This window comes from Lissotriton vulgaris, chromosome 8, assembly GCF_964263255.1.
Source record: "Lissotriton vulgaris chromosome 8, aLisVul1.2, whole genome shotgun sequence".
Taxonomy (NCBI): domain Eukaryota; kingdom Metazoa; phylum Chordata; class Amphibia; order Caudata; family Salamandridae; genus Lissotriton; species Lissotriton vulgaris.
The window spans coordinates 483,736,139-483,750,552 of record NC_141696.1 but is presented as its reverse complement, the minus strand read 5'-3'; the positions used below and the strand labels follow the sequence as shown (position 1 = coordinate 483,750,552).

The following is a 14,414-nucleotide window of genomic DNA, read 5'->3' as shown; positions in this document are numbered from 1 at the left end:
TTAACAGTCATGTAGCACATATGTTTAGGTATATTGATGACTTACTGTTTATTTGGCGAGGGACAGAGTGAAGCACTGGATTTTGTGAATTCGCTCAATATTAATGACATGAATTTACAGTTCATTAGCTACATCAGCAAATCCTCGGTCATGTTCCTTGATGTGGAGATTTTTGTGTGTGACAATTCTCTTAACACCAGATTACATAGGAAAAGCACGGCGGGCAATTCAGTGCTACATGCAGACAGTAACCATCCGGCCCACTTGATCCGCAGCATCCCTTACGGGGAAATGTTGCGGATCAGGAGAATCTGCAGTAGGGAGACTGATTGCCTTAAAGCACAGCAGGAATGCAGATTAAGGTTCATTGAAATGGGTTACAGCCCCAAGGTCATTGATAGTGCGACCAGAAGGGCCAATGCGCAAAGTAGAGCACAGGCATTGGTAACCAGAGACAGAATCAGAGACATTCCCATTGATGAGCAGCCCATGAGACTCATTCTTACTTTTAGTGATCAGCACCAGGCCATCAGGAGGATTATTACTAGGAATTGGCTTCTAATTAAGAACGATCCAGTCTTGGGGGAGAAACTTTCACGTTCCCCCAATCTGACTTTCAGAAAAGCCAACTCCATGGGTAACACCTTGGTCTCCAGTAGTCCGGAAATCGAATCCTCCTTAGATTGGTTAACTAAAAGTAAGGGCTTCATTAAATGTGCAACGTGCAAGGTATGTAAGCAGGGCATTAATAAGACTGAATACCACAGCCCATTCCATAGTACACCGAGGAAAATTGATAAAAAGCTTACATGCAAATCAGAATATGTAGTGTATGTATTAGAGTGCCCTTGCGGATTAAAATACGTAGAGAGCACCAGACCCCAGTGTCATAAGAGAATTCTCCAACACCTACGGGCCATCAAAAATGGTGATGAATCATACCCTGTGGCTCGTCACTTTTCTGCAGTTCACACAAAAAATTCTGACCTGTTGAAGTATTACATTATTGATTGCATTTTACCCTTGAGACGTGGTGGTGACAGAAACGCTAAATTAAGAAGGTTGGAAACGAAATATATCCTTGAGATGGACACTAAGAGCCCTAATGGGTTGAATTCAACAGAAGATTTTTATACGTTTTTGTAAATCAATATATGAAGTTTAAAATTATCTTAAAACTGTATATATCTTCTTGTGTCCTTATACTATGAATAAGTCTTTGGCCGTTTGAGTAATGAATCAATTTTAATCATTTCACATTGTTTAATAATATGTTTATTTCTCACAATTTTCTTGGTGTTCAGGGTGGTGAATACACTGTTTGATTTATATTAAGCTCATGGATGTATAGGAATATGCCCACTGGGGCTGTATTCAAGAGAAATTATGTTATTGTTCTTGCTTTGGCAGAGGCTAACTTCAAGCCTCCACATGTGCCAGTCACGGATGTGACTCATGTTTTTCAAGCAAACTAGATCCATTTTTTGAAACAACCTTGTAGGCCTTTGTTATAGCACAGATTTTTTAATCATGCGGATATTATATAAAGGTTCCTTTATATGGGGTTGTATTTTTATTGATGGAATGGTTTTATCAGTAATAATGATTTAAATTATTTTTTGATGCTTTTATTCGATGAAGTAGATATTTATTGTCAATGTTTACTTGAAATGTGAATTTGCACATGTTCTAAGCACATTTGGCACTTTAATATGCATTCAACAGCAATATTTGCACAGGAGGTAAATAGTAATAGCCAAACCTAATAGGTCTCTATTTCACAGATACAACTGCATTTAAGCAGGAACTGAGTCTTTCATCCATGTTTAGCACTTTAACAATTGCACTGTCACTTTAAATAGTGGTGTTCTGCCCATGTGATGTGTCATGTGATCAAGGTCCGAGAGGGACCGAAACGCGTCATGGCGGTGGTGTTTGGGCGAGTTATGAAATAAAAGGAATATTTGCACGAAATCTGGGTCCGCATCGTCTCTTCGGATTCGAGTCCTGTGTGCTGGAGGCGAAATCAGGAATATATATATATATATATATATATATATATATATATATATATATATATATATATATATATATATATATATATATATATATATATATATATATATATATATATATATATATATATATATATATACTGTAGCCAACGGGGCTGGCCTGCTCCAGTGTGGTGCTAGATTCTGCACAAATCATGAGATTGCTTAGAAGTACCTATAATAAAATGGAGTCCTCTTCCGGACAAAGGTAAGCCTGACCTTTATCAGGCCAAACCTATATACAATCGACGCCAGATTGGTTTCTGCCTCATCTGTGAGGTGCCATGTGTTCTTTTTTTGAGGTGAGACAGGGCAGAGAAGGTGAGCCAAATATTTCTGCTAGGAGGTGAAATGAGATACCTACAAGGTCATGTGGATCTTGACAGCAGGGATCCAGTCCCACTGTCCGAGATGTGTGGCCATTTTGGTGACATTGAATCAGACCCTGGTGACCAGGTCCACAGCTGAGTTTTCTGCAAGTAAGATTCCTTTCTCCCATTCTTGCTTGAACCTGACGGTAGAGCCAACAGTGTTGGACATAAGCCACTTCAATTAGCACGTTAACTGTTAGTTGAGGATGCAAAGATGGTAGCCCTAGAGACATCAGTGACCACTGAGAAGATAGTCAAGGAGAGCCTTGATGGGGCAGAGGTCCTAGGGATCACGCTTGGGCTTAACTCATCCCGCAGTCAACCCCGCTATTTAACGATCTGTTTCATGCAGTGATTAAGGACCTCTGCTCGAGATACCAACAGATTCTTGTACTTGGGGACTTTAATTACCACTCGGATCTGACAGCAAGAGATTGCGTGGCCAGTTGGTTTGGAGAGGCTATGACCATGTTGGTGTTGAAACAAATTGTGGAAACCCCAACTCACGAGAAGGGCCACACTTTAGATCTCGTTTGGACTACATCCTCAGACATGCTACTAACAGAGTGCAGACCCAGCAGCTGGTCTGATCATTATCCGATCAATTTTGAGATTTTGGTGCAAAGTCGACGAGCTCACCTACCTCCAGTTTGGAGGACTGTACGGAACTGGCGCAAGATAGAGAACGCTGGCTTAAGGGTAGCATTATATGAGATGGTTTACCCAGGGACAGAGTCCAGTGATCCAGACCAGGAGTATGAGAAACTTACTCACTGGCTGAGGACAGCCATAGACATTGTGGCTCCTGCCTGGAGGGAAAGAACAATGAATAGAACTAAAAGTGCCCATGGTACTCTGAAGAACTGAGAAGGGAAAAACAGGCCCTCTGTCAATGCGAAGGGCACTGGCGGAAACTATACAGTCCAAAGCCCGAGAGAAATACAAAGCAAAATTAGCCTTCTACAAAGCATTAATTATTACAACTAAATCTGTGTACTATGAATTGAAGATCAAGGAGGCCACGGACATTCAGAAGGAGACTTTCAATGTACTTAAGGAGCTGAGTCAAAAGAAAGAACAGAGGGCGGTTACCCACCAGGACGGCTGTGAGAAAATACAGGATTTCTTTCTAGTCAAGGTTAAAGACATTATTAGGGAAATATGTAGCACCCGTATAAGTCCCTGCCCCTTCTCATTGTGCGACCTACCAGATCTTCAGGGCGGCACACTCTTGGTCTTCCCTGCACTTTATTCAAATGATCTAGCCCATCATAATGTCCAAAGTTAAATCTGGGTCACCTGAAGATCCCTGCCCTCCGTGTGTGTTTAAAATTGACCTTTCGGTAGTAGGGCCAGAGGTGCTGTCCCTACTAAACTTGTCCTTGGCAACAGGGAAGGTCCCACACAAATTCAAGGAAGCTATGGTGATTCCACTGTTAAAGAAAGCAGGGGCGGACATTAAGAATCTAAAGAATTTTTGACCTATCGCCAGACTTCCATTCCTGGCCAAAGTACTTGAACAACATGTGCTTAGAGTGTTCTCGTCCTTTCTGGAAGATCATCAGTTGCTACATGTTCGGCAAGCAGGATTTAGGGCCCACAACAGCACTGAGTTGGTGATGCTCTCAGTGTTGGATGAGCTAAGGCTCACAGCCGATAAGAAAAAAACCCTCTACATTGATCTTATTGGACCTCTCAGCCGCGTTCGACACGGTGAACCAAGCACAGCAGGTGGCCCGTGGTCGACGGTTGGGAGTTACTGGGACAGTCCTCCAATGGATTGTTTCCTTTTTGGAGGATCGGTCCCAAAAAGTTTAACTAGGGTATTGTACATCCAGGCATGGTGCTTTGCCGTGTGGGGTCCCCCTGGGCTCTGCGTTGTCCCCTTTGCTTTTTAATATCTACCTTCAGCCGTTGGTAGAAGCTATGCCAAATTGGAATGTCAGGTGTTTAACTATGCCGATGACACTCAGCTATTTGTGTGTATTGACAATTCTACTCAGGCACAGCTTAATGTACAGAACATCCTCTGGTTCACTGTGAGCTGGATGACGTCCAATTCGCTCAAGGTAAACCCAGACAAGACGGAGGTGCTTGCTCTCATCACAGGGGCTAACCCTTGGTCCAGACTCTTCTGGCCACAAGAACTCGGCACCACTCCGACACCGGTGCCTATTGTGAAGAGCTTGGGTATCAGGTTAGATACCAAGTTAACCATGAACAATCAGGTAGCTGCGGTAGTGGGGAGCTGCGTGGGCTTGATGAGGCAATTTTCGGAAATTTGCACCCCTGCTGTCTTTTGCCACTATGCGTACTGTTGGGTCAGCATTAATTCTGTATGCCTGGACTCCGGCAACGCAGTCTACATGGGGCTCCCCGAGAAACTCCTGGGGAAACTTCAGGTGACTCTAAACGATGGGGCAAGACTGATTTTTAAGTTACAGAGAAGAACTTGCGCTACACCACTGCTACAACAACTACACTGGCTCCCTATTAAGCAGAAGGTCCGGTTTAACGGCTTGTGTATTGCACACAAAGCTCAGTATGAAGCAGCACCTAGCTATATAAAGATCTTTTTAAGCTTTATGCGCCCAGTCGATGTCTCCATTCATCTGGGAAAAACCTGTTGGCCTGTCCACACTTTAACAGAGCTACGTTAGGGGAGACGACCTTACGTGGGGAAGCTACGTAACTCCCATTTAGGAGGAAACTTAAGACCATCCTGTTCACTGAGCCGTTTGGATAAGCTTACCCCAATTCTGCTCAATTAGCAGGTAGTAGGGGATTTCTGGGTTCATGGTCTTTGTTGTAGCACTTAGAGACCGTTGGTGCTTTGGCGCTTAACAAATATAAATTAACATAACATATTTGAAAGAGACTGCTAATCCCAGTACTCCTTCAAAGCATAGCACAGTGTACTTTACAGAGGATGTATCCTGGGCATATTCCAAGCAGCAGCAATAATAAAATATGTGTGACATTTGAGAGTGAAGAGACAATGTCTGCGACAGGTAGTGGCCTTTTATCAATGAGGGTCAATACTAGTTCCTTCCAAGCTGATCAGAAGACCGTTTTTTAATCCGGTATTGGCACTGTAACAACCCACAGAGGTGGCTTTTTGCACCAAGAGGATCCTCACACCGAAGTCTTAAACTGCAGGGACAATTAAATAAGACTGAAAGCTTGAAGCAGAGTTGTACAGGAAGAGGGTCTTTTAAGATGGCAGATCGCAGTATTTTTAGTTACATGGTCGGGGAATCACGACAAAGCCTACCACATGATTCAGCTTTTCGCGCTGACTCAGCAAATGTCCTTCTAATAAATGAGCACTGTGTAGTATGGGGATTTTCTGGCTGCCCCAGATGGGCTAGGCTTCATTGCCCATTTCCTTACCTGCCAACATTAAGCCATGCAAGTCATCAGCCTGATTTGGTTGGTTTAGAATTGGACCTCTATATTTTAAGGCCCCCACTGGCATCAAGTCAACTGAATCCATTGACTTGTGGAACCGATTGCAAACTCCTTTTTGTACACTGCTGATGTCCTTGACAGGTGGCGCAGATTAGAGGTTCCCACACATGAAGGGTCTGGTGTCATCACTAAATCGAGAAATATGAGGAAATATGAGGATATCTCCTGTGGGAGCCCAAACCCCAATAATTCACTGAACACCATTTTTTTGCGTTGAATTACCACCCTCCACAACATTAAACCTAATAATTTAGCAGAGTAAAGTCAACTGGAACAACTCAGTAATTGAGTTCTAGATCAAATAAAAATTAGAGTTTTAATACAAACATTTTAAAATTAGTGATACAGAGAAATGCTTTAAATGCCACGAAAGCTCAGATCCAAAGTACAAAATCAGAAATCTTTTAAATCCACTTGAACAAAAAAGACACCCTCAAAAATTGTAGTGTCAGACTTATGAAGAGATCTGACAGCATCCTAAGGAGTAGAAAAAGTCTCAAGTAGAGTCTTGGGAGGAAAACGAGGTCACCTCCGATTTCTCAATACCAGAGATTTTATACACATTGTATGCATAAACAATTAGCGAAACTGAAGATTCAGCTTGGCCTGACTATTGTTGGGCAAGTGCATTTATTGTTTGAAAAAGGGGACTTTAAAAGAGTTATTTCCACCTAAAAGGACATAGAAGTTTATTTAAAGTATTTTCTGATGCCTAAGAAGGTTGATGTTTCTGTTTGATATTAAATCTATGATTTTTATACTTCTTTTTTCTTTGGAAGAAGTTTGTGACCCTGGCCCTTATTCTGCAGGCGCTGGAACCACAATACTGGTTGTTCTCACCAGACCTGCAAGATGCATACTTTCATATACCGTATTTTCCGGCGTATAAGACGACCCGGCGTATAAGACGACCCCCTACTTTGCTTGATAAAATTTAGGTTTCGTGCTATACTCGCCGTATAAGACTACCCCCACTTCCAGCGCAGTCCTGCATAGCCATTCCGAGAATTTATTTTGAGCTTACCGTATTAGTGATTCTAATCCTCCTCCTTGTGGGTGAGCAGTAAGGCTTTATCAGTGGACAGTGTTAAGCGTTTATTGTACAAACTCAAAGACTGAACTCAAACAAATTGGTTGTATAAACAATATTGCTTTAGTCGCAATATTTTTATTTAGAACCATATGAAAAACTGTCACTTGTGAACATACCTGTTTGTCATCAAACATGTACGGTACGATAAACATAAATTAGTGCATGAAACAGTGCAAGTGGATTAAACTTTTCATAACTTTTCATAAGTCCAAGCGATTTTTACAGGATTTACAACGTTCCCTTTAAAAGCCTTCAAAATCCTCCTCTTCGTCATCTGATCTCATAAGTAAATCAATGAGATCTTGTGGTACATCTGTAAGGCAGTCATCATATGGATCTGGTACCAATTCCGTATCAGATGATGTGGTCTCTGCTTCGGCATCCTCTTCATCTTGCCACAAGTAGTCGTCCTCCATACCATCTAATGAATTTGATATGCCACACTTCTTTAAAGACTTTATGACTGTTTCTGCATCGATGTCGTTCCAGGCCTTTATGACAAAGTTGCACAAAACATCCAACTGTGGAGCACGCATGTTTCCTCCTTTTGTGAATGTTTTTTCACCGCTAACCATCCACTCATTCCACTGTTCTCGGATGCGATCTTTAAATGGCTTGTTTAGGCACACATCCAGTGGCTGCACCAACGATGTCAATCCTCCAGGTATAACTGCAGCATCTGTTTTTTGTCTTGCCAGCCTTTGCTTGGTGCTTGGAGTTAAATTAGCCCTGAACATATCCCACACCAGTAGACTACGTCTTTGTAGAAGTCCACCTGGTCGCCTGCTCCATACATTATCAAGCCATAGCTTTACCCCTTCTTCATCCATCCATCCTTTCTCATTCACATGCACAAAACAACCAGCAGGAAACTTGAGTTTCGGCATTGTTTTTCTTTTGAAAATAACCATTGGTCTCAGTTTTGCGCCATCAGCTGTGCATGCTAGTACCACTGTGAAACTGGACTTCTCATGTCCTGTTGTTTTTATTAAAATTGTCTTTTCACCTTTTTGATGGACAGTTTTGTTTGCAATCATATCGAAATTCATTAGAGTTTCATCCATATTTCCGATACTACTTAGCGCATAACCATGTTCATTGCGCAGCCTAATAACGTAGCGATGGAAGCTATGCATTTTGGCATCAAGATCCGCAGGTAATTTTTGGGCAATTTTTGTCTTTTGCCGCAATACCAGATTATGCCTTCCCAAGAATCTAGTACACCAGGATACAGTGGCCTTAAATCTGTTGCTGAGATCTGGGTTAGATTTGGCCCACTGAAGTGCAACCAATCGGATTTTATTTCGGGTCACTACATAACCGCTTTGGCGATGCTCAGTCACCATGTCTGCTACATGCTTTTCGAGTTCTGGCCAATGTGGGGTGCCTCTTCTTAATGCACACTTGCCCCTTGGCATACTCCTTAATTTGCTCTCCAGGCCCGGACCATCTTTTCTGTTACTCCATATTGTCTTGCAGCAGCACAGGTATTATGTTCTGTGGCAAAATCCACAACTTTAAGTTTGTAACTGGCTTCATATTTCCTTCTTCTTGCCACTGCTGGAGCCTTGCTGGGTTCTTGACTGCCAGCCATTTGCACTGGATGTACTGCTGGAGCCTTGCCGGGTTCTTCACTGTCAGCCATTTGCACTGGATGTACTGGTGCTGTACAGTATGAACAGGTGCAGAGACAATCACGGCAAGTGCTCTACTGCCTTCGGGAACATTCTACAGTCCCCTTTCTATGCCCATGCCCATGTCATGGAGAGAGGAGCGCGTGCCTAACGTGCAACACAGCGGGGGCTGCCATCTTCGGCGCTGGCTGCCCGTTATATATTTCGGACGTCCTGCTGCCTCGTCCTGCTGCCTCGTCTGCCTGGGGATGTGCAAGCGGTTGGAGGCGCGTGTGCAGCGGCAGTCGAGGTAAGACTCATGGCGCCATTTGCTCGCTTGTGAAGCGGTCTGACACCTTCGAGTGAAGTCCTCGCTATGAAAAAACGCTTGCTTTCGATACTTGTACAGTTCATGGCGCGGGGCCTGCATGTGGACGTTGCCAGTGTCGGTGGCTGTATTTTTTAACATAAGGTGTGTTGTATTTCGTATTGTGAAGCGGTCTGACACCTTCGAGTGAAGTCCTCGCTATGAAAAAAAACGCTCGCTTTCGATACTTGCACAGTTCATGGCGCGGGCCAGGGTGTGGACGTTGCCAGTGCCGGTGGCTGTATTTTTTCACATAAGGTGTGTTGTTTCTTGTTATTTCCTTTTGAGAAGCGGTCTGACACCTTCGAGTGAAGTCCTCGCTATGAAACAGCGCATGAAAACAGACCATAAAATTTGGCACCCGGCGTATAAGACGACCCCCGACTTTCCAGAACATTTTACGGGGTTAAAAAGTCGTCTTATACGCCGGAAAATACGGTACCTGTGTGAAGTTAACACAAAAATAATCCGCAGTAGGTAATGGGAGGAATAGTCATGGCAGCGGTTGCTAAGCATCTCTCTAGGCAGGGAGCCATACTCTTCTCCTACAGAGATGACTGGCTTATCAAGGCCATTTCGCCAGAAGCAGTTTTCTATCCGCTCAGGAACCCAACATTCTTTTGCACACTCAGCGCTTTCAGGTAAATGTGGTCCCTAGTTTTGCAGCAGTGGGTATCATTTATCTAATTGATTCTGGATACATTGGAAGAAAAAGTTCATCCTGTCCACATCTAGAAAGGGTACAGAGCATTTTTAAATTGGAAGGAGGTGACAGAATTCAGGCTACCTTAATGAGGCTGCAACCTATCTTCCAATGATGATGTCTCTGCTGATAAAGCCATTTATGTTTGATTCTGATGAATGTGGATATTTTTAAGAGCAAGATTTTGATGGAAAATAAAGAGTCCATCAGAAACATCACTCTCTAAAATGTGTAACTTTTTGTTTTACGTTTACCATCCTGTGTACATTGGATACCGAAGTGATGGTAACAAGCAGAATCACTTAAAGACAGTGCAATTTATTTTTAAATCAATAAGATCAACACACAGAGTTGCATGTACAGCTGACACCGTTCACTGAAGTGTTAACCTGCTATTTCTGCATGTCCACATTCCTGAAACATTTGAGCCCAACTTCCTTATCTTGGCAGGTTTCAATTTAAGCAGAAGTTAAGTTTTAAACACTGTGTCAAAAACCAATTATTATTAAGGTCTTATTAAAATCTAGTCATTTTACTTTGTCTCACATTATGACAGATTAGTCTAGTCTGATCTCTACGATTTTGTCTTCTAGAGTTAGAAAAAGAAGTTGGAGAACTGAAGTCAAAAACACCCAAGGACGGAACCGACGATGTTATTCAGGTGAGAAGACATTTGTTTATCTATTAGTAAGGATTTGTACAGAAACAGCATATTGCCTGCAAGGCACTTAGTCTTGGTTTATATGTTCAGTAAAGTCCCAAGTAACAACATGATTTGTCTTATTCCAAGTATGTATGTGGATGTGTGGTTTTACTTCTGTGTACGAAATTAAAGATGCAACTGGTAATGTGTATCCTATATATGTCCCCATTTTTCATTTGTGATCCCTCGATCAGACTCATAACAGTTGATTCAATTTTAAACCAGGATACACATCATTTCTGTGAACTCCAACTAAACAAAAAATGTCCTAGTTTTTGTATCGGAAATTTCAATTCTGGTAGCTGATGACAAATCCAAGATCCTACAACAAGTTGACCGCCAATTGGAGCTGGCACTGGGCTAGAAGGAGCAGGTCCTCTAGGTAGACAATGAGACGAACCCCTTGACCCTGAAGGTATTCCATGGGATGCTTGAGGACCTTTGTGACGCTCCAGGGGGCATTGGAAAGTCTGAAGGGCAGAGAAGAAAACTATTACGTTTGGCTGTGCCAGGCAAACTGAAGAAACTTCCTGTAGGGGTGTAGGAGGGGGGGAATTGTAATAGATAGGAAGGCATCCTTCGGTCCAACCGAACCATGTAATCAGACAACCACAGGAGGTCACATAGAAGATGGCTATCCTCTGTAATGAAAATTGGTGATATATGAGTTATGTTAATGTTAAGAGTACTTCTAAAGCGCTGACATTCATCCTAAAAGGATATCATGGGGGAAATAATATGGTTTTGAGTTTTTTTCTGAAAGTGAGGTAACAATCTATGAGTCTTAAATCTGTTGGAAGATTATTCCACAAATTTGCAACCAGATGAAAAAAGGCACGACCGCCCATCCTGGCTCTCTTTATTCGGGTGGTAGCAGCTCTTGCAGTGAATTGGGAGCGAAGATTTCACTAGTTGAACTCACGAAAACTTATCACCGAACACTGACCTCCATCCTTGCCTACCAAAAACAAATTGCCCCTTCTGCAAGAAGGGAAGAATTCTCTGTATCTATTAACCCCCCCCCCCCCTTTTGCATGGAAAACTGAATGGGTCTGGGAAGTACTTTCTGTGTGGGGGAACCATTGAACTCTACCCGAAACACCCTGAATGGTTTGCAGGATCGAAACATCGAAGATAATAGAGCGCCGAATGTGAACTAAACTACCCCCCCCCCCCCTTTTGACTTTCGGTGGTGATGAAGAAATGGAACTTACCGGAATTGGTGTAGAGTTGGATCCTCTGCCTCTGACCTTGAACCACTGACCTTGGTATGGTAACAGGTGGCGAAACGGTGGTTGTCCTGGTAGATGCTGCACTTGGAGCCTTGCCCTCGAGCAAGAAGCATCACAGGCAGACGAGCGGCCACAACCTCGCCCGGCCCCTGGAAAATCCAGGGGTAAAAGACCCATTTGTGTCTGGGCCTTATCTAGCAACGTAAAAGTGTTTACAAATTTCCCCAATTCTTTTATGAAAGGCTTTCCGACGAGGTCCCCTTGAGCAAAGGCACCAGCCTCAGAAACCACAAAATCCCCCATCCTGGGGTCGACTTTGATAAGAAAAGAACATTGGCACTCTACCGACAAGGCACAGTTGGCATTACCAAGAAAAATAATAACACTCTGTGTTCAGCCAGAAAGTACCTCGATGGAGATGAAAGCACCCGAGGATCTGGCATCCATGGCCGTGTCAAAAAGGTGGTTGTATGTTGCAGCCACGCAATCCCCAAACCATGCATGGTAAAGGTTCTGCCCTAGCACCCTGCCATGCACCCTGAATCCTAACAGCTGACTCCAGCTCTAAATACTAGGCCCACCCCAGCCTTTAAAACACCCCAGGCCCTAAAACCCGTCCCTCAGACTTGAAATTGACCCTGACCCCCCTGTCCTGAACCTTAAATCCTTCACCCCAAAACTCGACCACGTCCCTCCTCGTCCTGAGCCCTAAACTTTCACCCCAGAACTCAACCCGACCCCTTCCTGCCGTAAGTCTCAGCTCCTTGACTCCAAAATTCAACCGCAACCCTCCCGCCCTGAGCCCTAAAACCTTCACCCCTGAACTCGACCTTGACTCCACCCCCCAACCTGAGCCCTAAACCACCCCAACCTAACTCCTACATCCTTCACCTCAGAATTCGACCCCTCCCCAAACCCTCCAAACCGGCCTCCTACAATTTAAATTTTGTAGTAAAATAATCGCACTCACCATACCACTCCGTCCATCCATTCCTCGTCCCGGCAGGAAGTCACCTCCGATCCTCCACCCAGTCCGACCATCCGCCTGTGTCCAGAGTGCCAACTACCGCGTATGTCTAAACCACAAATATGCGTGGTAAAGTCATATGCAAGCTTTAGAGGCATGTGGTTCCACCTGTGTTTTCCAGCCACGCATTGTTTTGACTGTGTGGTTTAGGCTGTTACCCTCCAAATGTTCTTTAAGGGCCAAGAGCATCCAGGAGTTTATCCTGGCACAAGCGCCAGGACCCCTCAATCCCCTTCATAGAGACCTTGATAAATTTGGCCAGGAAAGAGGCCATGGTAGGATCAAGCTCCGGGGTCAAAGACACCTTCCCGTCGAGAGAGGTACGGGGTTCTCTGCACACAGGTGGTTACAAGCCATCCTTCTCCAGAGGTTTCAGGATGCGCGCTGCCACACAAGAAGTGACCTTCTCAGAAGGGACCCACTCTGCCTACCTGGGATGGATGATGTCATACTGATCCAATAGGTCTGACTGAGGGGTGACAGTAGAGGGTTCAGCGGGGATAGTGAGAGGGAGGAAGGGAGCCATTGTCTCGATGGGCCCATGTCCTTATTGGTATCTCCATGAGGTTCACATGGTTCTGGGTAATTGGGGATGGGGGAATGGGTTCAGCGGATTCTCAGGAGATGGATGGGGGGTGGTCCTGATTCATGCTTAAGACACTCGAAGGAGTCATGATTTACCCCCTCTTGTTTGCGGCCCTTGGTTGGTGCCTCACTCTTCTCAGAAGGTTGGACATGGGCCTTGGTGCAAGTGGGTGGATTGGCCAGACTAGCTAACCTGGCGTATTCACACGCTAGCTGCTGGGAGATCATCTGCTGCATAGGCCTCATGGCCTCTGCTACTGCCTTATATATTGAGGTATCCACTGCATAAAAAAATTCATTATCCAAAATCAGGTATTTGAGGGTATCTCCCTGTGCTGTTGCAGGGATTCTGCACATATACAGAACTTTGCACAGGAATACAGGACTTTGTGTATAGGGGCTAAGCCTTCCTACCGCCTCAGTACCCACGAATCCAGGACCGACTAGCTATAGTGTCTCACTCACTCTCCTACACAGTCCCGAAGAGGCAAATGATTAGACACCCCAGAACACAACACTCGCGACTCTCAGGAACCGCAGTGACAAAACGTACCCTTTTGCTCACTCACTCGTACTTGTCCACAATGAGAATTGACAGAAACACTGATAGTTTAAAATGTTTATTTTAACTTTCATGCTCTATAACGCAGTATACGAGCCACTATCAGCAGCAAAACGCATGAACCTAAAACAGTTAGCATTATCGCAAGTCCATATATTATAAAGGGAGATGTCATCTTGTATCGACTGTGGATAAAAGACTATAAGGCCTAACCACCCTCCCCTTGGTAAGAAGCAGTATTATTATATAATAGAAGATCTCTGGGCTTTGTCAGCAGACCCCATAACTTAGTGCCTAGATGGTATATCTACATTATAGGAGAACCATGGCTCTTTTCCCTGGAAAGGTCCCTCTCCAAGTGTCTTTTAACCAAACTTGCATCCCCATAATATCAGAGCTCGAGTTTCCAGCAGCAGCAGCTGTTTTAGCATGTTTTGTCTAGGTGCTAGGGACTGACCAGAAGAGAATAACAAGGGGCAGAGTTTATTGACCTTGCTCACAGTGACCTCTGACCCTGTTTACCAGGCAGGTCGCTCCCCTCACCGCCACGCAGCCCCCTGTGTGACCGCTTCCCGCTGCTCTGACCTGGCTGCCTGTGACAGAGTGCCAGCGCCTTACTTCTCTTCTGTACCC

General features: G+C 44.1%; 1 protein-coding gene across 2 annotated transcripts in view; it reads left to right on the top strand.

Annotated features, from left to right (window-relative positions):
* The window catches only part of GCC2 (GRIP and coiled-coil domain containing 2), a 402,205-nt gene that overhangs the window by 67,163 nt on the left and 320,628 nt on the right, over positions 1-14,414 (top strand). For both annotated transcript variants that reach the window (XM_086934291.1, XM_086934290.1), the window contains exon 4: positions 10,266-10,333. Coding sequence is in view for 1 of the 2 variants with exons in the window: in XM_086934290.1 (XP_086790416.1) it covers positions 10,266-10,333 (68 nt within the window). In the remaining variant the exon portion in view is untranslated. The remainder of the gene's footprint in view (positions 1-10,265; positions 10,334-14,414) is intronic.